The sequence below is a fragment of the Melanotaenia boesemani genome, chromosome 19 (genome assembly GCF_017639745.1).
Source record: "Melanotaenia boesemani isolate fMelBoe1 chromosome 19, fMelBoe1.pri, whole genome shotgun sequence".
Classification (NCBI taxonomy): Eukaryota; Metazoa; Chordata; class Actinopteri; order Atheriniformes; family Melanotaeniidae; genus Melanotaenia; species Melanotaenia boesemani.
The window spans coordinates 13,341,199-13,364,452 of record NC_055700.1 but is presented as its reverse complement, the minus strand read 5'-3'; the positions used below and the strand labels follow the sequence as shown (position 1 = coordinate 13,364,452).

The window sequence follows — 23,254 nt, the reverse complement described above, 5'->3', positions numbered from 1 at the left end:
TACAAAATCCACAGAGCTATTTGTTTTGAGTTAGTTTAATGCGCTGAGAACATGTTAAATACCTTTCCTTTATTCAAATATGTAAATAGGTCAACTTGCAAGATGTTACAACTTTTTATCCAGTAAAATTGTGATGCCTGTGTGTCCATCCCCCACCAACTTGGTGGTTTGAACATCGGATCTGTGAATACTTTATTTCATTGGTTATGGTTAGTCATCTGTCATCTATTGAAAGTATTCTCTCTCTCTCTCGTCCTCTTTTTTTGCCCGGTAGTTGCTAACAAAGGCTTCAGCCATGAGACCTCGCACACAATAAATAGCTCAGAAAATGGATGAATGGATGGATGTAATGCAGCCGTTCAAATTCTAGAAAAAGGTGAGTGACCCTGGATAAGCATGTGCAAAAGTACAGGTTTTAAGCCTTTGCACCCACATATAATGTTAAAGTGCATAAAAAATAACCGAGTAGGTGCATCACATTAAATACTCCAGGCGACGCTTCAAACACAAACAGAAAAAATGCAGAGCTCACACAAAAACAGCATAATATTCAGTTTGTAATCGGAGGTCACCTAAAAGTCAAATAGCTACAGGTGCTCTATCAAGAACACAGTGTCACTCATGCAAAAAGCTCTACAACCTGCGTCTGGATGCACCTGCAGCATCACAGAGCCAAAAACATTTCCTTTGCACAGGTCTAAATTTTGCAACAATCTATGTGTCCAACATACAATAGAGATATATTGACTGTATTTGTGCCACTTGGAAGTTGCATAAATCGATACAGGAAGACTGTTGTTGGCTGTCACAATAGCTGACCATTGAAAACACAGTGATAATTTTTTGCAATTGAAGACCTAAAAAAGTCGACATTTCCATTCACCGGTTCCGAAGACAGGAAATAAACAGTTGCGATCCATTTTACAAATACAAGTAAATGTAACCATTTTTCTGACACTGTAGATTATTTGATATCTACCAATATCCAAATGTTAAACATAGTACAAGTGTACAATGACAGAAACACACACAACACTGCTGTAAAAGTCACTTCTTTTCAGTGGCACATGCAATAAAAAAACTAAATCACACTGGTTAATGGATATTTTGTTTCTCTGGATGGTACAAGTTGGTATAATGCAACACTCAACCTGAAGGCACAGAATTTCAAATTTTGTATGTGGGATAAATCAAAGAAACTGACACCAAATGCTGATTTCCTCTTCTGGAACGTAGGTAAAGCCTCAATAGATGAAAACATTTTCAAATGCATGGTATAGTAATGCATTGTCTAATATTAATGAGTGATATTACCCTATTATAGTGAATACATTGATCATACATATGCACACTCTTTGAGGACACATTAAATAAATGAATACAGACTATATTACAAGATAGCAAGCTGTCCTCTTCTTGGTACAATGATGTCATAGCCAAAACCTGGACCCAAGCCATTATGATGGTAGCACAAATCCTTCATGCAGCACCAGTGCACCTGACCATGTGTTTAGTACCCTGCTAAAATCCGGGAACAGAGCAGCAATGAAAAAGAACATGTGGGAGTCATGCCAGGAAGCTTCCACGAGAAGCAGCTTGTATCATTCCCTCCCCTATGGATACAAGCAGGAGTCAGAGCCAAGGCTAGGCTGAACACATAAAGAACGCATTGACCTTTACGCATATGGTGTCACATTCTGTACAAGAGTATAGTTAACAGTGATGCATAATAAAGTTCCTGTCCTCCTTAAGAACTAATCAAAGGAAATCATACTTTTTGCATTTGCCCCAAGTATACCATTGGTCTCACAACCTGGCTTAGAATGAAGGAAAAATACCTGCACAGACCACTTCAAACAAGTACAAAGATTAAAGAGCATTTAAAGGTTTTCTTTAGCTCTTTTAGGCAGTATGTCTGATTAGATGAAACGTATCACCCCCAAGAATATTTCATGATACTGATTTCTTCAATTAGCAATGCTTAGCAAGGAGGTAAAACAAGTCATTCACTAATTTGATGAACAAAGTGGACACAGTGTAGAAACTTGGATGGTAAAAAGCAATCAGCTTCTCCTGCTGAGTTCCAGATAGAAATATTGAATCATGCCATTGAGTCATTTTCCATCTGAAAATGGTCTTTTTTTTTTTTTTTTCCAGGAAATGAATCATATGGAGAAATAAGTGATCAAGGTCCTACTGATCTGCTTTGTTCTAGCCCTTATGGGAACATACAAGGTAAAATAGTTTCAGGTGAGGGGGACAAAAAGTCTTTCAAAAAGAACCTGTGACTTCCAGCAGGAACCAAAGGACCTATGTCTGTAACAGGGGACACCGAGACCCACTCCTGCAGCCAGACAATTTTAGAGTGTCCCAGTGGATGAGAGGGTCACCCCAATGAGACTGGAAGTTGCAGAAAAGTGAGGGCACCATGTTTTGTTTTTTGTTTTTTTTAACTAATGGCAGCTCCTGCATTAATCCAGGATTGTTTTATTTTTAAAAACTAAGCATAGAAAATGAACTGGGATTTTGACAGGAGAAGTTCCAGCAGGTTGAAAGCTCCACAGAAAAAAAGATAAATGCTCAACAAGTTCACTTACCTGTGGATCTGAATTATAGTTAGAAATAGTTACTTGTTATTTCTAAAAAAGATCTATTTATTTCTGCTCTCCTCTCTTCCCCACAGGTCCAGCCAGACAGCTGTCTGGTTCTGTCTCATGTTTCAACCAGTTCAGAGTTTTTCCTCCTGACAGTTTCCAAATGCTTGATCAAAGGGGGTATTTTCTGGCTCTTCTGTAAAATGTTAGGTCTTGACCTAACTATGTAAAGCACTCAAAGATGATGTTATGATTTGGCTGTATATAAATGAAAATTAATTGAACTGAGGAAGCTGAGTAGCATGGCTGTATTCACTGGGGTAATGACTGAGTATAGTGTGATCATACCAGCAGGTTTGTGTATTTGTCTGGGCAATACTGCATCTGCAAAGTAGCCAAATATAATTCTGACAGCTACATGTCTGTCAGGCTGCAGTTCTACATTGGCTGATTGCCAACATGCTAAATCTGCCAAGCCCAGTACTTGCAACACATACATTATTTACAAATCTATCATTGCTCGCGGAAGTTAAGACTTGGTGATTGACATTATGAGCAAGGCACGGTGCCACATGGCTTGTCTTACTCTGAGTGAGGTGTGTTAGCCCTTTGTTGGCAGCTGTTGTGAGGATTGTCTTTCAGCCATCATTCATGGAAAAAAAGAAAATGAGTTGAAAAGAATAAATGTTATTTTGCATTTCAAAACAGTTCCTTTCTTGAAATATATAATTAATTTCTCTAATGTATTTGGGCCAGACCCAGAAGCGCTCCTTGTCATAACATCTGAGGTCCAAATGGAAACTGTGCAGTTAAAATATGAGGAAGAAATATTTATTCTTACTTTTCACTTTTTTTTTCAAAAGACAATATATTCACTTGCCTCTATCCTAAATGAGAATATACAGTGTTTCCCTTACTTTTGATTTTCTACACTTTGATGGTTGGTGGATATAAAAAAAAAGTCCAATATTTCAAAGCGAGATTTCTGAATACTATTTTCAACTTTTTTTCTTCCATTTGCAGTTTATACTTTATTTTTTCTAAGTGTTTATTAATATTTCCATCCTTCAGTTCACCAGGTATAACTTTTATGGAAATGCAGCACAAAAAGCTGTGACAGACTATACTTTGGATGTGATAACGATGCCAGTCGAGTTGTGGTTGTATATATATACACAACTGTAATCCTTTTCTATCCCCTAACCAAGTTGTTTTTAAATCCTAACCAAGTAGTCACAAAAGCTGGAATAGATGCAACTAGACTTCTAGTTCTTGGTTCTTAAATATGTTTCACCTCACAAAATCTTCAAGTACCCAGAAAAAGAAATTCAAGCTTGTATACTTACTATTACCTGGATGACTGAGAATCTACTTCAACATCAAACCAAGTAATGCTAAATTCAAAAGCCATGGACATGATACATTTCTATTAGGGCCAGACTGATATGGATTTTTTGAGGCCAATACCGATTCCGATATTTGGCAGAAAAAAAATTCTGATTACCATTTAATTGGGCGATTAAAAAAAAAAAAAAAAAAAAAAAAAAAAAAAAAAATAAAATATATATATATATATATATATATATATATATATATATATATATATATATATATATATATATATAATGAATAAATTAACTTAATTTTTGGTTCATTAACGCTTACACCACCACTAAAACAGAAGAATTTCCAAAAACATGCAACAAAGCATTAAATAACTGGAAAATTAAAATATATAACCTTAAAAAAGTCAACCTATGAATGAATTGTATAAATGAATGATGAATTAATTAAATATATCTTGTTTGTACTTTTTGCTGATGCAAATTAAAAGTAGGTTAAAGTCCAGGTAGAAAAATATATATAAGGTGTATGCCTTATATAACCAACATGAGAGAAGTTAGCTAAACATTATTTTTGCATCCTTCTGGTGGCCTTTAATGTTGAATTACATTTTCTTTACTCCAGTATTTTCTTTGCATGAATTATATCATGGCATATATCATATATGAAGCAAAATAAAAACCAGATATGCTTTTCTCAAATATCAAAAGATGTAATCTTTGATAGAGTTGTATTTTATATATAATCGTCACAAATTGTAACACATAGTGAGTCGCTGTTACAGCCTGTGTCACGTTAGTATTTTCTGACAAAGTAAATAAGACATGACAGTGGCTGAAGACAGACTGTAATACTTATAATGTTAAGTTTTCGGCGCTGCAGTGAATAAGCCTCCTCACCTCTGCATTCACATCTCTCCTCCTAAAATATGCCTTAACCTGCAGCCGACGGAGTGATAGACGGTCTCAGATATTTTGTACACTTACGTTATTTCTGCAGTTACTGGCTACTTAGCTAATGCTATGCTAGGGTCGGGATAACGTAACCACACTTTATGTGTGAACTGCCGACGTCAGCCAATTCTTTATTGCATGCTCTTGATGTGTTCCTATGGCTAAAAGTCAACGTTGCAATGCTCTAACATTTTACATGCACATCCTGTTCCGGTGCTTCACATTTCAAAATAAGAGTACCGCTAACAGCAGTTAGCCAAAACATAAAAAAGGGGAGCGCCTTAAGCTAATTTAGCACAACTTCAGCAATACAGTGTAAGTAAAAAGCTGCCCGACACAACAAAGCACGCGTCACACGTCAATACACATGGCCAACAGAGTTAAACTGAAACTGGAGACATGCTGAGTCATTAATTTTACAACATTATTATAAACTTACTTGTCTGCAACTCCTCTTGTCGTATTGCTTTAATGTAGCCTGGCTAGCTACTAGCTCTGTTGAAAAGATAGGGAGATGACTGTGGGATTGAATGGAGTCAGAGCTCTATCTAGTTGACAAACGCTGCAAGGAAATCATTCTGCAGATTCCGACACTTAACAGCATTCACTGTGTTATGAGAAAGTAAGACTAAATCAGCATATAATCGGCAAAACCATGGCCGATATTTGCCATTTTGAAAAGGGCTAATATCGGCCGATTTAATCGGCCTGCCGATTAATCAGTCGTGCCCTAATTTCTATCATATATCTATCATGCTGTGTTTACTTGTAACCATGGAAGTATATATATAAAAGCATCCATGAAGGCTGTATTGTAAAAGGAAAGCATTTTATCTAAAAATATTGATAATTCTCTAATTGTATTGATATTTTTTTTCTATTATAAACCAACTACGAAGTAGAAAAATTGTTTTTGTGAAGTGTTGTAGTGCACTGATGAGATTTATGTGCATTTAAATCTCCATGATTAAAATTGCATTACTTGAGCTGCTCATTCCTCTTTCTTATCCAGCCTTTGTGAATTGTTAATATAATAGACTTGACAGTTAAGTCCGCAATGATCTGCAAATGTCTCTAGGTGTATTTTTTATGCTTCTTACAGGGGTGTTATTTTGCAAAATGGGATTATTGGTTTTATTTAAAAGAACACATTTTTATTTGGAGGACTGATTGTCCATATAATGCCTGCTTTAAACTTTTCTACAGATTTATTAACAGAAGCCCAAGAGATCACCTAACACAGGTTTGTCATTTCAAACCCTTCAAAGAAAAGTAGCAGTACCCATCATTTTTTTGCAGAGGTCAATTAGAAATAACATAAAAATGACTTTTAAATTTGGGTGCATAAATTTATTTTTCACTTGTAAACATGCCACGGTATTGCTGATGTTTTGCTAGGGGCAATGGTAATGCAATAAAATTTGCAATTCTCATACAGTCTCTGGAGGCACTTATCTCTTCTCACAGGTTGCTTTCAACATTAAAAACACACAACTTCAACAACAGAGTGAAGTTAAAAAATAAATAAATAAATACATATATATAAATATATATATATATATATATATATATATATATATATATATATATATATATATTAGGTGTATTTTTCATAAAAAAAAACAATTTTGAAGTATAGTTATTTTTGCACAGAAAAAAAGTGTCAGGGTTGTGTTAAAAAAGCTTATGAAAATATGGCAAAATGTGCACAATGAAAACACTTCAGCTCAGACTAAAGTGGTGCTGTTCACCATCATTACCCAAAGAAAAACATCTATTTTACAGCAGCAGACATCAGAAAGCATTTGTATGTATTCAACAGAATCATATAAAATCTGACACGTAAAATTCCTTAGCCAGCCGGTGTTAGTTCACAGTGATGTACATGGATGTCCTCGCTGGGATGTGTGGGCTGATACATGCAACTTTACAGTAACTAATCACAGTGTCTAATAATGAATCTTTAATGCAAGCAAAGAAGAAAACTCATCAACATTTTCCTCTGAATATTCATTACCACTATCTTAATTACTTTCTGTTTGGTCCATGTGTTGAAAATTAGGGAAATGGGCAAAATGTGTCACAGTGGATGATCTACAATTGAGTAGCTTTATTAATGGGCACAGTGGAACAATTAACTCCTCAAGCAAATCACTTTCCTACATGCATCTTTTTATTAATCTTCTCAGATTTCGACTCTAAAGCTTTGTCTAGACGCCTTCCTAGTTCTAATTACTACATGCTTTGTATTCATAGAGCATCAACATGCACGTGTAAAATGACAGAAATCAAAAGGTGACTGCAACAATTAACCCTCAGGGCAATTAAAATGTAACTTACTTAGACTTTTAATGTGATAATTGGAAGCATCTTCACCCACAGCAGCATGATGCCATGTGTCAGGTCATGGGAAAAATTCATTTCTGCAACCACCTTATTCCAGAGCAGCCACAATTGCCTCAAATGCCTCTATAACCCACCACACTGATGGTCATATATTACCCCTGACTGCCTAATTATCAGGAAGCCATTTGAACCGTGTAGGGTGTGCTGTATCTTCACACTCATCTATCATGCCAGAGATAAGAATAGTACTCTTCCTTTCATATTGTGTGAGCTCAAGAAAATTAAATGACCTCAGGCATATGCTCAGTTATAAGAAAAGAGTCTAAATTACTTCAAAATGATGCGTTTTCTACATTGTTCGGTTTGTTTTGGTGGCTGAGTAACAGGCACATTCAACATACTGTCCAGGTAGTCCAAAACAAGGAAAGGAAACTTTCTTTACTCTTCCAGATGCCAAGACACGGAACAGATTATTTTCTGTAACGTGGGAGATAAAAGGCTCTGAACTGTCAGCGTTTATTGCATCTCATTTTACTAAAATACTACCTGTCCTCCCAATGAACTCAAACACGTTATTTCCTTGAAAAATCTTTCACAGCGTTCCACACAATATGAGTGATTGCTGTTTCTTCTGAACTTCATATTCAAATTTCCGCTACCGTATATCATTTTCAGTACTGATGAGAAAGGAATGCAATTATATTGCCTCTATAATTCCTTCCTTCTAAATAAAACTTTCTATAATGCATCATGCTTTGTGCATCATGGATGGTTTCCGCTGTAGAAGATGCATCGACTGGAGAAAATTGCTTTTTAGTCTGTGATCTTTTTAAGCTGTGGGGTGAAGGTTTTGTTTAAGGGCTGCTCCAATGCATCTCAGAGGTCTGATCAAACTGAGGGTGTGACTTCTTTCTAGAGGCAAAGTGCCTGGTGTTAGATGTTAATAATTCCATGAATCCCATTATTATTATTTTTTTCCCTCATTTTCTTCCAGCAGGGCTTCAAATGGTCTTTCTGAAACGATTTAAATTCTATCAATCATTTTTGCCTCCAATGGCATCAGAAGATTTATTACTATGTACATGTGTGAGTGAAAAGGAGAGCAGATCGAATTTTTATTTATTTATTTTTTTCTAACAGCTTTCAATGTTCTCACCTTTGAAAACTGCAAAAAAAGAAAAAGTCGCAAACGCCACACGCAATTGCATCACAGTAAGACAATGGCAGACTTGCAAAAGTACTGAATGCAGTGCAGTCAGATAGATAAAATACCCTTTATGTGATTTACAATCATCCTGCTTGAACTCCTTCTTAGAATATGACTCAAATGTGCAAACACTGAGGAAAGAGCAAAATGTACTTGGACAAAAAGCATACAGCAACAAACAAAACCATTGCAAGACCAGAGTTGCTGTGTTGTTTTGATGACACATGCAAGCTGAATGGTCTCTTACAAAGCAAAGTCTTTGCCAGGGAGAAATGCAGACATACGATGCAGAAAAGCTGCAAATGGACTGCATATGCTTAGCTACCCAATGAAAGACAGAAAGGTGCCAGAGATCATCCTCTGGAACAAGTCCTCTTCTTAATCTTCTAATTAATTATTCTTTTTAGTTAAAAACAGTTGTACCACTGTAAATTATCCCACAGTAGAGAAGGTAATCAGCAATAAATACTGTAAATAGTCTTTGTGACCCGGGAAAATAATTAGCCTCAGGCGAAAGTCCTATTATTATTTTTTCATTTCCTTAATAATAACAGAAATGTTTTTAAGCCTGTAAACAATCTGGGTGAGGAAGATTTGCAGAATTGTTATTTAAATATGTTCATTTTCAGTAAAAAGAATGTTTTTATAATTTTCACAAGTCAGATCACTTCTGGCATTTATGGGCAAGAAGGTATTGCATTTAAGGAGTTATTTAAAACTGAAATGGATGTCTATATATTGGCATTGCAATGATTCATTACCCAGCAGAGAATGGGGAAAAAAATCTTGATTAAATTACCAGTTTGCTTAGAACACAGTTCAATGAGACAACTGTGCAGAGCAATGAAACAGTAATGTGCATTTCTGCTGTGGAATGGATATTTGTCAGTATTAACACGACTTTTCTAAAAACTGGATGAAACAAATGCAGAGCGACTTAATGTCTGTGGTGCTTTACGGATGGTAGGTTAAGCTGCTGATTCTGTCCTTGTAATAAATGGACAAAACTTCAGAACAAAAGTGAATATGCACCACTAACATTTGATTTGTTTCTTTTAAACCTGATTTTATGCATAGTGTAATGTGCTTTGCATGCAAAATATCTAAAATTATCACATATTTTCAAGATATGATATAATCATAAAATATTAAATTATTCATTTTGATAGAAGTTGCAAGTACTTAAGAGGCTTAAATGCCATTTTCTGTCTGTCATTCTTCTTTTTTGATGAATAGAAATCATTTCCTAAGTTCCTGGTTTCTAGAGTGTTGGTGAACAGTTATGGATTTATTACTCCATTACTGAGATTTGAGGGCTCATTTCAAGTAATTCATTCAGTTCAAAGAGTTTAATGTTTAAACTTTATTACAGAATCTGACCATGACTCCTACAGTAAGTAGTGAACTACTTTGTGAAGCTCTATCAGAGTATTAATGTTCATACCTGAGCTGAATTTCTTTTTTTTTGTGCCTCGCATTTCCTGCTCATGAGCTCTTTGCTGTAATGAGAAAGTTCAGCCACGTGTGCACAATGTGTAAACATATGTGTACCCTGTTGTTGTCCATTACATAAATACATATAGATATATATCTGTAATTACCAACTTTTTTTTCTTTTTGTGCTGGAAAACACACCTATTTTAGTTTAAAGTACAGACAGATACAATTTGAAGCCAAATTGTCATGTATATGATAGAGAAAAAATTCACCTTATTTTTCACTCAGTTTTGCCTGTTTTTGTTTTTTTTTTCTGATTTTATATTTCCTAATGGCAGCACATAGTAGTTTCCCTAAGATAGTAAACCGTTTAAGATTCACCCACCTTGAGGATGTGTGAAGGAGAAAAGTGTGGAGCAGTCATGTTTCCAGCAAGTTATCAGGTGATGAGTTTGTTCCAAGCTAGGAGGAGTAACTGTGCAAGCTTCAAAATAGATGGCATTTATGTCAAAAATCAACATCTTCCATTGTTTAATTCAAATAAAATAATTTAAATTTAGAAACAGAATAAAATAAAAACAACAAAAAAAAAACAACGCAGACCATGTTTCCAATCAACAAAGTTTAAAAAAAAACAATATGTTAAGTTTGGTCGGAACATAACGGAGTAAACGGGAATTTGGTAAAGCAATTTAGAATAGTCAATTGAATTAAAAGGATTAACTAAATGAACTTTGGAGTGAAAAAAGAATAAATTTCAGCATTTCAAAGACACCAGCTAGACCCAGTTGGAGGCTCGGTTTGGTCTTGGAGCAGGTGGTAGGGCCTACGAGCGGGGTTCAGTACAGCGTCAAGGTGGCGAGGTCCCTGAAGTCGTCTGGTACCCAGCAGAAGACAGCCCGTCTGAAACGGTCTGGATCAGCTTCCAAGGCGAACCGTGGTCTTCAGTTCTCCACTGGAAAGGGTGATGATTGGCTGGTGCGACAAAATGCGTTTCCCGGAGTTTGGGAACTACCACAGGAGCCTTTTCCTTAATAATTCCGTAAACGTGCGCTATTGATCAAACGCTCTTTGAAATGGGCTCTGCTGAAAGTGGAATTTTGGACTGGCTTTTCCAAAGTTCTTCTCAAAAAGGAAAAGTAATTAAAAAGGCAGCAAGTCTGAATATCTCTCGCGCTGGATACAAAAGTTTATATCTTGGTTGCGTAGCAACGGTTTTGGGTCGCTTTGAGCAAAAATATCAAAAACAAACTAATAAGCACGAACAAAAGACAAAACTAAGTTGAATTTTCTAATGAATTATTCCATGGATTTGTTTCTTCTTACAGATCTGTTTTTTTCGGTACCTCTTCTTTCTCTTCTCTTCCTTTCTCTCACTTTTTCGACTTCTGACTAACTTTGAAATCTCTAAGTTTCTGGTAATATTTACTGGCTAAGGCGGGGTTTGGCGTAGTTAGGCCAATCACTGTGTAGAATATTGGCGCGGATGTACATTCATTTACATGCTATCTATATACGTTTAAACTTATTTAAACATTCATTATTCCAGAATTCAGGCATTTAAGGCAATTTTAAGGGTTTTGTTCAAAACAGTCCTGCAAGAGAAAAGGGGTATTTCTGACACTTTGGACAAAGTCCAGCTGGGAGAGGAATGTGATCTGGGCGCCCTAAATGGGGGAGAGAGTCCAGGTTGGGTGATTTACATGTGCGAATGTCCAGGGAAGACGATCCTTAGGTGCCGTTAATCAACAAAAGGGTTCAGGTGTTCACTGGTACGGTTGACACTTAGTTCTGGATTTAATCAGCTTAAGAATGTTGCTCAAGGTTTCTCCTTTTGAAGTTAATGAGTTAGAGTTTTCAGGTCTGATTGCAAATCAAATGTCCTCTGAATGCAAAGTTTGTGTTGGCTGAGAACCCAGCTTTAGGTCAACAATTGTCCACCTGGTGGTGAACAGGAATTTCCTGTGAGTCGTAACATGTAGCTAAGACCGATGAGGGGAACCGAGTCTTGGGCCTTAACGCAACATTACTATAAGACATTTTTTACTTTACCTATCTTGTGTATGTTTTTAGCCAGTGTTTGAAAAAGAGTTTTAAAAAAAACAACCCTGAAAGTTTTGCTTCAGACCCATAAGAAGAAAAATCAAAGGACAAATCTAAAGTTGTGCTTATATATGAATACCTGCCTACATGCACTTTAAAGACTGACATTTTCCAACAAATCTAAATGCAATTTAAATTATTCTTCTAACTACTTTGGCTAAAAAAAAAAAAAAAAGAAAAAAAAGAAAGAAAAAAAACCATCATGATTTTTTTCTTTTTTTTCCTTCAAATTAAACCAGTTCATTCATTAACTCTGGCACAGAGAGAAAAACAAATGTCCAGGTGATAGTCAATGCAATGCCAGGCATTGCTCATTCAACTGTCATTTTAGCCAGTCGAAAAATGAATTTCTGTCTCTGCTTCTGCCACATGATGGAGAGAGACAGTTTAGACGAAGGACAGCCAAAAGCTGTTGGAGCGAGTTGGACAAAACCACTGCTTTGCTGAGAGAGAAAGTGACAGCTCAATGCCGGAAGAACAGAGTGCTCACACTTCAGTCTGGGTCAGAACTGACAGCATCAGACATAATGATGTTCACTCAAAGAGCCAGGAGACACCTTAGGGCCATGAGACCAAACCAGCATACCTTCTGTCCAATTCTAACCACCTCAATATGCTCCCACTCTCCTTTCCTATCTTCTTTACATTTTTACCAGCCACAACATTGAGGGTGGTTATGATTTCAGCTTGAGAGTCAACATGTGTGCATGTGTGTGTGTGAGCCATGACAGCAAAATATGATAGTAGAGATACCTGCTGCAGTGGGAACCATCACAAAAGTGTTTCTGAGTGCTTTTATACAGTAAATCTCTGTGGACGGTTTCTTTCGAGATGAATGTGAAGGATGCTGTTACAGAACTTTACCGATGTAATAGCCGAGATCAAAATGAGGGCTGAGCTTGAAAAAGGGTGCATTCACCGGTCAGAATACTAAAATGTGCAGAGTCTTGCGAAAATATTCACCGCCTAAGGATTTTTTTTTTCTCTTTTGTTGACTTACAACATGGAAAAAACAAATTCATTATTTAAAAAAGGGTGGTGGCGGTGTGTTTGTGTGTATGTCATTTAAATCTCCTAATTTAATTTCATTCAATTTAATAAATAATAATCATTAACAGTTTGCACATTAAAGAGAAGGTTGCAGTGAAAAGGTGGACGATGATGATGAAGGCTTTAGACTGTTAATGAAAACACCTCATGATCTGACTTGTTTGATTAGTTTTTAACACTAAGAAAGTAAGTAAATAAAGTAAGAAAGTAAATAAGAGGGGGAATCATAGTTTAAATAGACTTAGAAGATTTGGTTTCAGTACCCTGGTTTTATGCATGTGGCTTTCTGTCACACAGCCAGAGCAAATCATTGTTAATGCTATTAGTTAAAATAGCTGCTAAGAGGGAAAAAAGGGTCTGTCTATCAGAAATGTCATTGCCAGGAAATAAGAAAATATAAAGAACAGAGCTGCACTACTAAATACTTCTTTTTGTGTCGCTAACTCTAGAGTTCATACTCTGTTGTAGCATCATGTCTTGTTACTGTATGATACCATAGTAATGGGGACAAACAGTCTTATTTCATAAATAAGACAAATGACACTGCTTTTTTTACCTATTTTTTTTTTTTTTTTTACACTTTTTGTAACCCCTCCAACTAAAAAATTTGTCAAGAGTTTTTAAGAGGGAGACAAAAGAAGGTGGGACTGTGAGCAGGAGAAGTGATAACAAGGACGTGGACACAGCAAAGAGATGCATTGAGGAGAGAATAGAGACAGAAATAGAGAGTGTGATGGAGTGTGCAGCGAGAGGTGAGGCAGAAAAAAAGACAGCAGCGAATAAGAATGAACGGGTGTGACACAAGAGACTTGAAAAGTGGAAACATGAAAATTAGTGAAGAATGATGAGAACAAAAACTGGAAGAGAGAGTCAGAGCTGTAAAAACTGAGGCAGGAGTTATTACCAAGAGAATGAGAAGTACTCAGAAGGTATTCACATCCACAGAGGTGAGATTATGTTACTAAAGGATGTTTTTAGCAACTAGAAAGATTCAAAATCAACAACTATGGGTACATAAAACAACATCTTTAATACCTTCAAAGTATAGGAAAATACTAGAGATTGTAGAAATATGCCACTAACCCACAAACCTGTGGGATTGAAGCACCATGTTGAGGACTAAGGCCCAATCCCATTTCTCTTTGGTACCCCTTCCCCTTCCCCTACCCGTTGCCATTTGCCCCTTAAAAACGGAGCTAGAAGGGGTAGGGCTGAAAGTCAACCTCTACAAATTGGGACACCCCTTCAACAATCACATACGTCATCAAGTCACTAAAGAACATTTTACACTAGAACTGGAAGAAATTTGAAATAACAAAAACAATAAACAGAATGGACTCTCAGTCTCGTTAACAATGAATGAAAGCCAAACACAGCCAAAAACAATAAGTCTGATAGATAATAAAGTCTCTGTTCTATAAACAAAATTGGCTTTCAAAAACCGGCAAAACTGCCAGTTGTATTAAAAATAAAAAAAGGAAAAAATATACTGTGCATCATTGCTGTTTGTGAAGCCGAGATATCTCCCCTCATCGCTGCGTGTCAGACTGATCTGTGAGCAGTGAGTGAACTGCGCTGCTGCGACGCTGCGTCTTTTTAACATATGCCGGGACACCAGCCCAAAACTAGTGCGGCCCACTGAGAATCCTCTTAAACCTCTCTATTAGCTGGCATTGCTCTAGATGTGTATTCCAACGTGAGAAATCGAAGCGCGAGAGTGTGAGAAGCCACTCAAATGCGTGAGTCTCACGGCCGATGCAATTATTTGATTTATTACTTATTGCGACAGGCCTATATAGGACGTAATGTAGAACTTTTGTGTGCAATTAAAATTCATTGTGTTTAGAGGAATAATCTCTTTTTTCTCTGTGGCTTTTTTGTGAGTGTGTGTTGACCTGCACCTCAAGAAAGCGTGATGTGTGTAGAAACACTTGCTTTCTCATATAGGACAGAATATTTTTCATACCCCTCCGTTTGAAGTGTGCCTCTGAAAAATCTTCGTTTGAAGGGGCATATAGCCCTACCACTTACCCATACCCCTTTGTCGTAAAAGAAATTGGGACACCCCTACCCCTATACATGAACGCGCAAAACGGAGGGGTAGGGCTAAGTGGTGAAATGGGATTCAGCCTAAGTGTTCAGTTTACAGCAGTTAACCAGCGCAATCGTCTTTGTCATCTTTGTCTCATTTGGAAAATTTGACAAGTATTTAATCTTGTCAAAGGAAATACTGATGTGTTCTTGGCTGCACCAGCAGCTCTAATGACCAGTGCACCAAAAGAAAATCAGACAATGGAATTTTGTTCCCCCGTTTTCCCGGCTTAGAGGCGGTGCAAGCAATAAGTGTAGTTGCAGCCCAGTTGCAGATCTTATATCCATCCATTTATAAATTGCATCCACACACATTTGTATTTTTAAATTCTTGACAGGTGTACGAACTTACACCAAACACAAGGTAAACACAAACGAAAGCGGCACTCACAACCAATAACTGATTTATAATTAATTATTTATCTTAAACATATTTTAAAATATCTATTAAATGACCATATTTAGTTAAACTGTGTGTGCTTCGTTTCACTTTCAATTGCAATCAAGGTTGCAATTGATTTGAGGTCATATCGCCCAGTCTTAGTGGTAACACATCTGGATCAGATTTTTTATTTCTTGCTGGTGAACTTATTATAAGGAGCTGTTTTTGCATTTTAATTAATCTTTGCTTCATTATGGTGAGACGCTTCTCTCTAGCGTGTTTTAAACATGCTTTCTAGTAAGAAACCTTGATGTGTAGATTTAAACAATATCAGTAATGCGACCAACATGGTGGAGAAAACCCTGGTAGCATCAGTTGCACCTTCTCCATAGGCTACCTTGATAGTAGCTACACTGACAAGTTAAATGTAGGGGTCACCTTGCAGCAAGAGGGCTCTCAAAAATAAAGCTTAGCTCAGACTGGAGTTTACATTCCTACAAGTTTTGCTTGTTGGGTCGTTTGTTTGTCTATGTACTCCAACCTCCTCCCTCAGTCCAAAACATGCATCCACACAAGATGCTACAAAAGAAGCAGAACATTTTGTTGCTCCAGGACAGAATAATGCAGAATAACAGTATGTAGGAGGCGACTAGGTTGGTGCATTTGCTGTCTTAGTAAAGTGAAAGGCAGTAGAAACAGTTAGTGTTTGAAACATCAGTCATCGTCCTGCGGTGCAGCAGGGAAACAATACTGACACTTAATATAAATACATAATTTTACCTACAAGCATCTAAGCTGAAGCTTAGATCTTAAGGACACTCAGCTACAACTAAAACTAACCAACTGCCAAAGGCTGGTGACATCAATTCACACTGATGCTCACATATCCTACCAACATCCAATCAACAAGAAGCAATAAACCAAGAGGTGCGCCAAAGCTCTGGTCTGATATTTGAAGATCTTAACCCACATGTCTACACCTGACCTTTTGTCTACAAAGTCACTGCTTTCCTCACCCACTGCATAAGCTCCACCAATCTCAGTGCTTCCATCTAAGAGCCTTACTGCAAGCTGCGAGGACGAACACACTGTCTCTTTCATAATGTCATGTGAAGATATACTGCTGTTGTGTGTGAGGTGTCTCAGCACATCCTCTAAATTAATACTGACAACAGCATTTACACACCAGCTCTGACAAGCAGGTTATCCGTGTTTTAAAAGTCAGTATAAAAATATATCCTGTAGACATCTCATGATGGGATCCCACTGCAAATATGCGTAGTAGAGTCAATCTGCTATAAATGAATTACTGACATCAGTATATACGTGCAAAAAGGAAAATCCAGAAAGGCGTGCCACCATTAACCGGTACACAAAATGCTAACATGTAGTTTATAGAAAGCTATATATTCCAAAATAGAAAGATATTATACTGTATCTCATTCATTTTGAGTTCTGAAGTGTTAACTTTTAACTGATATCTTAAACGATTTGCAGACATGTTTTAGACAAAATTTACAAAAAAAAAAAAAAAAAAACACACACACACACACACACACCTGTGGACTGTGAGAGTATCTAATACCTCAAAGAGCTGACAAATATAGTTTTACTTCTACAGGAGCTGAATGTTATACAATAGTGAGCACAAACTGCTGGAAGAACCACTGTGACCTGCTCCTGGCTGACTTGTATTAGCCCCACAACAGCATCATGAATGACAAGCTGCCACTTTCTGTAAGACTTTTACGTAACAAAAACTCACCAGTCACCTAATGGGCAGAATTTGCTTGTTAAGCAGTATGTTCTTGCACTATGAGATTTTTATAATATATATAGTATAACTGTCATAATAAATGAAAACTTGAACTCCTTGGTCAGCAAATTCTTTTGACACTGCATAACCACGCAAAAAAAAAAAAAAAATGTATTGGTATTTTAATGTATAAGCTAGTACTATAACACTTATGCACTCATACCTGATTTTATATACTGTGTAGCATCTGAATAGAACTTACCATAACTGAGATGTGCAGCAGATGCATGTGTTCATGTAGCACATGAGAAGGTTCCCGGGCTGTGGCTTGTGTTGTCTGTGCAAGAAGCTCAGACTCAGTCATTGACACATGAAAGTACAGCGTCCCATTTTCCAACCACTGCTGCTTCCAGTGTACCTGAGAAATATCTTCTCCTGTGCCCGACATCTCTGAGGAACATAAAGAAGGAGAAAAAAATCAGTTCATGAAATGAAAACTGTAACACGTGAGAAACTGTGTCTTTTAAAGAAAATGTCTTTCTAACTTTTTTCTTTAAACATTAAAAGAGTAAATCCCTGAAGAGTCTGGAAAAATGTCAAGCTCCAATATGACCATTACGCTGTGATATTAGCTGCTTTATTTGAGGCTATGGAATAATATTTGAGAAGAAAAAAAATGTAATTCAAAAGTCTGATGCAACATGGGAGAGACATTTGTGAAAATCTGTTGAATACATGTAGAAAAAAGGGGGATGCCTGTCAGTGTTTGTGTGGTTGAATTGCTGCAAATGTATTAGTCAAACCCAGGTGTGCGAATACGGCCTCAACATTTAATGTCCTCTTCTTTTCTGCATAAGCCATCAAACATGCTACCAACATAAAACCATGAGCTTCAGGCCAGTGCTGGCAAGTCTAACATCAAAGGAAAGCTGGAACTATTAAAAAGCAAAGGAGAAGGGAATAATTGAGAAAACTGAAAAATAAGAGAGACAGAAAAAAAAAGATCAATTGTAAATTTATGGGTCAATAGAAAAAGGAGATGGAAAAAGAGCAGGGAGACCACCAGTTTATCTCGCTATGGATCATGGCACATGAATCGAATGCCATCCAGTGGGAGTGGTTGTTCAGTAGAGGAGCACTAAGAAGCCTGAGGGAGTCTCAGATTAGAAAGCTTGATACAGTATTTGTCATGCGGTGGGGGGACAAGGGCATAGACATCCGTTGACATCTCCTATCAGTGGCAGGTAGCAAATGACAAATGGCTTTCTGTACAGCTGGTTATTAACCTGCTGACTCTGGGTCAGAGGACATGGGCAGCAGGGGAGGGTTACATGAGCTGTGTTCAACAGTTCCACAGTCCTTAAGGTGCAGGGAGAGAGTGTACAACAGACTCTCCCTCTGAAAATGACAACTTATTAACATTAATTTCTAGCATTACTTAAATAAAGTTGCTTACGAAAATACTGGATTGCTTGTTGTTTGAATAACAGTTCAAATATCAAAGACATAATTTACATTTTATGCAAATCAGAGGTAATAAATCATCATATTTGTGGAGCAGGAACAGTTTATCAAAGGACGTTTTTGTACACTCAGTGCTGGAGTATTTAAGGGTATCATTTCAGTCTCAAAAAACAGAGAGGAAAACAAATGACCATGCTCAGCATCGTAATTTCTTGATCACAGTGACATCACATCTCCTCTTACTAGATTTTTGTCAAAGAGTAGCCAAGTCTCAGTTCAGGCTGCGTAACAGCTGTGTTTCTCCACAGAGCAAAAGCTAGGTGCTGGCTCAGTGAAAGTAAACTCCAATGATGTATTTTCTTCTTTTTAAACTACTGATTTAGCAGTGATACTTTAGCCCAACCATCTATTTTTAATGCATAATTCTAACCATGTATTTTCATTCTCTAAACCTAATTAATCAAGAGTGACAGGGAACTTAAGTAGGATGAGACTCATTCTAAAGTGTTTTATAAGACTGTGGATTAATTCCCCTAGCTATCTCCTTTTATGTCCTAATAGGAGGAGATGGCTGCTTGTATGTTAAAAGCAGCAAACAAAAATGTCATGAGAGAAGATAGCAAAAAAGTGTGCATGTCATAGTTGCTAAAGACAAAAGTAGGGATGAAACGGTTTAATGGCCTTCAAATTTGATTCAGGTAACTATTTGTGAACCTTTATGGACCCTTTTCTAAATATATGCATGTCGCTTGTGCACACGCAACTGCCACCAAAGTGCAGAAAGCGCAGCTGTTAAGTGAACTAGGTTGTGCTCCTCTTTATCGAGGGAAGTAGGGAAATGCCACACAGTTGTGTATTTGACTGTTCAAATCGTCAAGTGGAGAAGGCATGCAATCAGGGAATAAGTTTTTACTGGTTAACTGTGAAGAAACACCAGTGAGCAGCCTGGATCCGTTCAGTCGTCTGTACAAAATGGAAGGGGATGCCCTGGTACCGGGTTTACAGTGCTCACTTCGTCTCCGGTTGTCCATCTGATGACACCAGCAACACGGACTATTGTCCGTCTGTGAATATGAAGAGGAAGTCGACAGACAGCTGCTCGAGGAGGACGCAGCATGAGTCCATCATGGCGAAATTTTCAAGATATGCACCGACGCCGACCATGTTTACTGCATTTCTGTGAAAGTATCACTGATCCACTTACTCAATAAATGCATTAACTACACTTAAATTAATTGTCAATCATTAGCTAACATTTATAGACAATTATTACATCTATCTGATTGAAATCAATCTTATCAGAGATTCCAGCTCACATGTTTACATGGACACTAGATAAAGTGATCCGATTAATTGTGTGTTAACATGATGAAGAGATTTAATATGATAGTAATATGAGAGTATCACCCAAGTGTCAGAAATACCAATCAAGGATCCACTTGCAGACGGCCAGAAAGTCGGCTGGTTTAGTCGTCAAAATCATGACAACAGTTGCTGTACATGGCTTCTTAATCAGATCAGAATAAGTTTTGTCTATATCTTCTCTCTTTTCTTCAGCTTCTACTGATCCACTTCTTCATAGGACATTTTTCGCTAGTGTTAAAGATGATTTGCGCTGATCTGGTATAAAACAGCATGCAAAAACCCTCCTTTTGCACTCCACATGTAGCTATGCGCAGGCATGCATGACATGCATAAATTACAAAAATCTTCCATTATGTGATAACATGACATTTAACATTATGCATGAAAAATTACATGCATTAGTTTTTTTTTTTTTTTTTTTTTTTTTTTTTTAAAGTAACGTCAAGTAGGCAAAGCTTTGCTAAGTTTATCTGCACAAGAAAAATACATTACTCTTTTTTGGGACTAACTCAATCACTACAACTCCAAATGACATGATCAGGTATATTTACAACATTTTTGTTAGTCTTAGAGCATAATTGCTTAGGTCATACGTTGGCCAAATTGTGATATCTGCCTAATTTTACTCTGTATCATAGCCTATAAAACCTTGAAAATATGGCCCAAGTAATTATACTGTTGGGCTAAAGATTTTTAAAACCTATAGCGTATGTAATTTATAAAAACATCATTATGCATGCATTTTTCTAACACAGTATACAATATATATATTCTAAGACCACGTATGTCCCTAAGAAATTATTACTGAGAACTGTAGTTTGTAAATGTAATATCCTTCTATGATGGATAAAGAGCCATAAAATGTTTTTGTGTTATTTTCTTGAATTATTATTTTTATATTTTTAATAATGAGAACTTTTGAAAATGTTATTAAATGCACCTCAATGATTATTATAATATGCATATACACATATCTCTTTGCTTTACAAAAATACATTAAGAATATTCTCCTACTTATAATAAGCTTATGAAATCCCCTATACTTCTGCTGACTACAGGTTATGATAAAATTTTGTAGAGTGTGAAATTCTTAAATGTCATAACCGCTGACTATTAAGCTTTTTATCTATAACCTGCAGGCAGAAGACATTCTACTTGACCTTCCACCTTGATTGGAGACAAAGCTTTGTCTACCAGGACAACAGTGGCATGCCTCCCGACATCTGTCACTGTGGTAAATAGAGCTTATCGTGCCACTGTTAAAATTACCTTGGAACTTTTCTTATATTCTTTGTGTTTCTCAGATTGTTTTATATATTTCAGACTGTGGAGAACGATGAAAATTTGATCCAAATTAAAAGTCTTTCTACTGCAAACAGAAAAGCAAATCACGAATTAATTAAAGTAATTACATGCAAGACTGATGGGCAGTAATAGAGTTTCTAAGGCTGTTGTGTTTCTTTGTATGATTGTTATGTAGATGAGTGCATGGTAAGCATGCTATTTTAAGACAAAAGAATAGATTTGTGTGTGTGTGTGTCTCTGTATGTGTGTGTGTGTCGGTGTGTCCTTGTCTTTTGTGCTATGAGGCTTGTTATTGGGCAGCAAGCCAGACATTAGTGGGCTATAGGTGTATGGCCTCAAGGTCTACTTGTAATTCATTAGGAGGAACATTATTAACGTGTATACGTGCTTGACTGTGCACATACAGCACCGTCTAAGTGTGCAAGTGTGACTGAAAGTGTTGTGCTTCCAGCAAAGATGTCAGCAATGCTTCCAAAATGAATCCAAGGACAATCCAAGGGAAAAGATATAATGAACGTCATAAAGCGAAGTAAACAGCGTATAGATCTAAGAGAAAATGTGACACATCTTAATCTATGTTATTTAAAAGAACTCATTTAAATAACATGCATTTTTCTTGAGGCATAACACTGTCGCCATAATGCTTAAGCTGTAAATAGATCATATATTGTAGTAACCTCAATGAGTTTGAGAGTGGCTATTTTCTGCATGCCCCACACAGGTTGGAAGTATACTGGTTTTAAAATTGAAGCATCCAGAAAAAGGTAGTAAAAGGTTTAGAATGTGTAAATATAATGTTGCTGTGCATATATTTATCTCAAAGAATTTGTCTTGATTTTACTGGAGTAACCTTCTGTTTTTGTTTATTATTATTATTATTATTATTATTATTATTATCATTATTATCATTGTTTTCCTTCACTTATAACAATTTTGCAAAGTCATTTTGAAACTCCAAGTCTTAAATCAAGATTTTAAATTCAGGTTATTCATTAAGAACTGAAAACAATCAGTGCTGACTGAGAAGATCTCTTCTCTGATGATACAGACCATCTTGTACTTGCACACAGATACTCAATAATAATCACACTAAGACAGAGCCATGTAAACAGCATTTTCAGATGACTTCAACCAAAACTGAGTCATATAGACAATAGAAAATATTCAAATCTTACCTGTATGTTATAGTGAGGCGGAAACCTGACTAATACTGCATGTTTTGAGGAATTTAACTAGAATATAATGAATGTGCCAGCAGCCCTGCATTGGCCTAAAGGCCCATTTATGCTCCCTTACGTACGTGAACAGCGACGTTCGTTTTAAACATTGTCATATGTCACCGTCCTCATACTTCCATACATGTTTTGCATTGCCATAATTGTTAAGTCAATTCCTCTACTAGTGGACAGTGCTAAGGTATGAGTTCTCTCCCACGAGCCAACATCAGTTTTAGTGACCGCAGTAATGCATCGCTACAACGTTGTTTCCAACCGCCGAACACACCCTAAACATTTGCATACAGTCTTTCTTCAAAAGCTCACACAATTTCTACATGTCTTGTGCTCGTTTTCTTTCTTCCTCTTTTTTGTTCCCTTCATGATTCTCTTCTTCTTCTCTGGTTTGTTTCTTTCGCTGGTTGCATGTCAGCTATTCTGCTCAGCACTGCCCCCACGATTTCCTGTGGTATTGCTCCGTCTTCTGCGTCGAGCAGCGGATAGCTAAGCTCCCTGAAAATGGACCAAATTACACGCGTAACTGACGGAGAAGATGGACAAAACTGTCCATCCATCTGTGTATCCATCTTCTGCATCGAGCATACATGGTCCTTAAGAGGTAGATCATGAATGGATGGATAAT

General features: G+C 36.8%; 1 protein-coding gene across 2 annotated transcripts in view; it reads right to left on the bottom strand.

Moving 5' to 3' along the window:
• Positions 1 to 23,254, bottom strand: part of LOC121629820 (astrotactin-2-like) — a 300,171-nt gene that overhangs the window by 222,098 nt on the left and 54,819 nt on the right. For both annotated transcript variants that reach the window (XM_041969617.1, XM_041969618.1), the window contains exon 2: positions 17,526 to 17,713. In XM_041969617.1, coding sequence (XP_041825551.1) covers positions 17,526 to 17,713 — 188 coding nt within the window. The remainder of the gene's footprint in view (positions 1 to 17,525; positions 17,714 to 23,254) is intronic.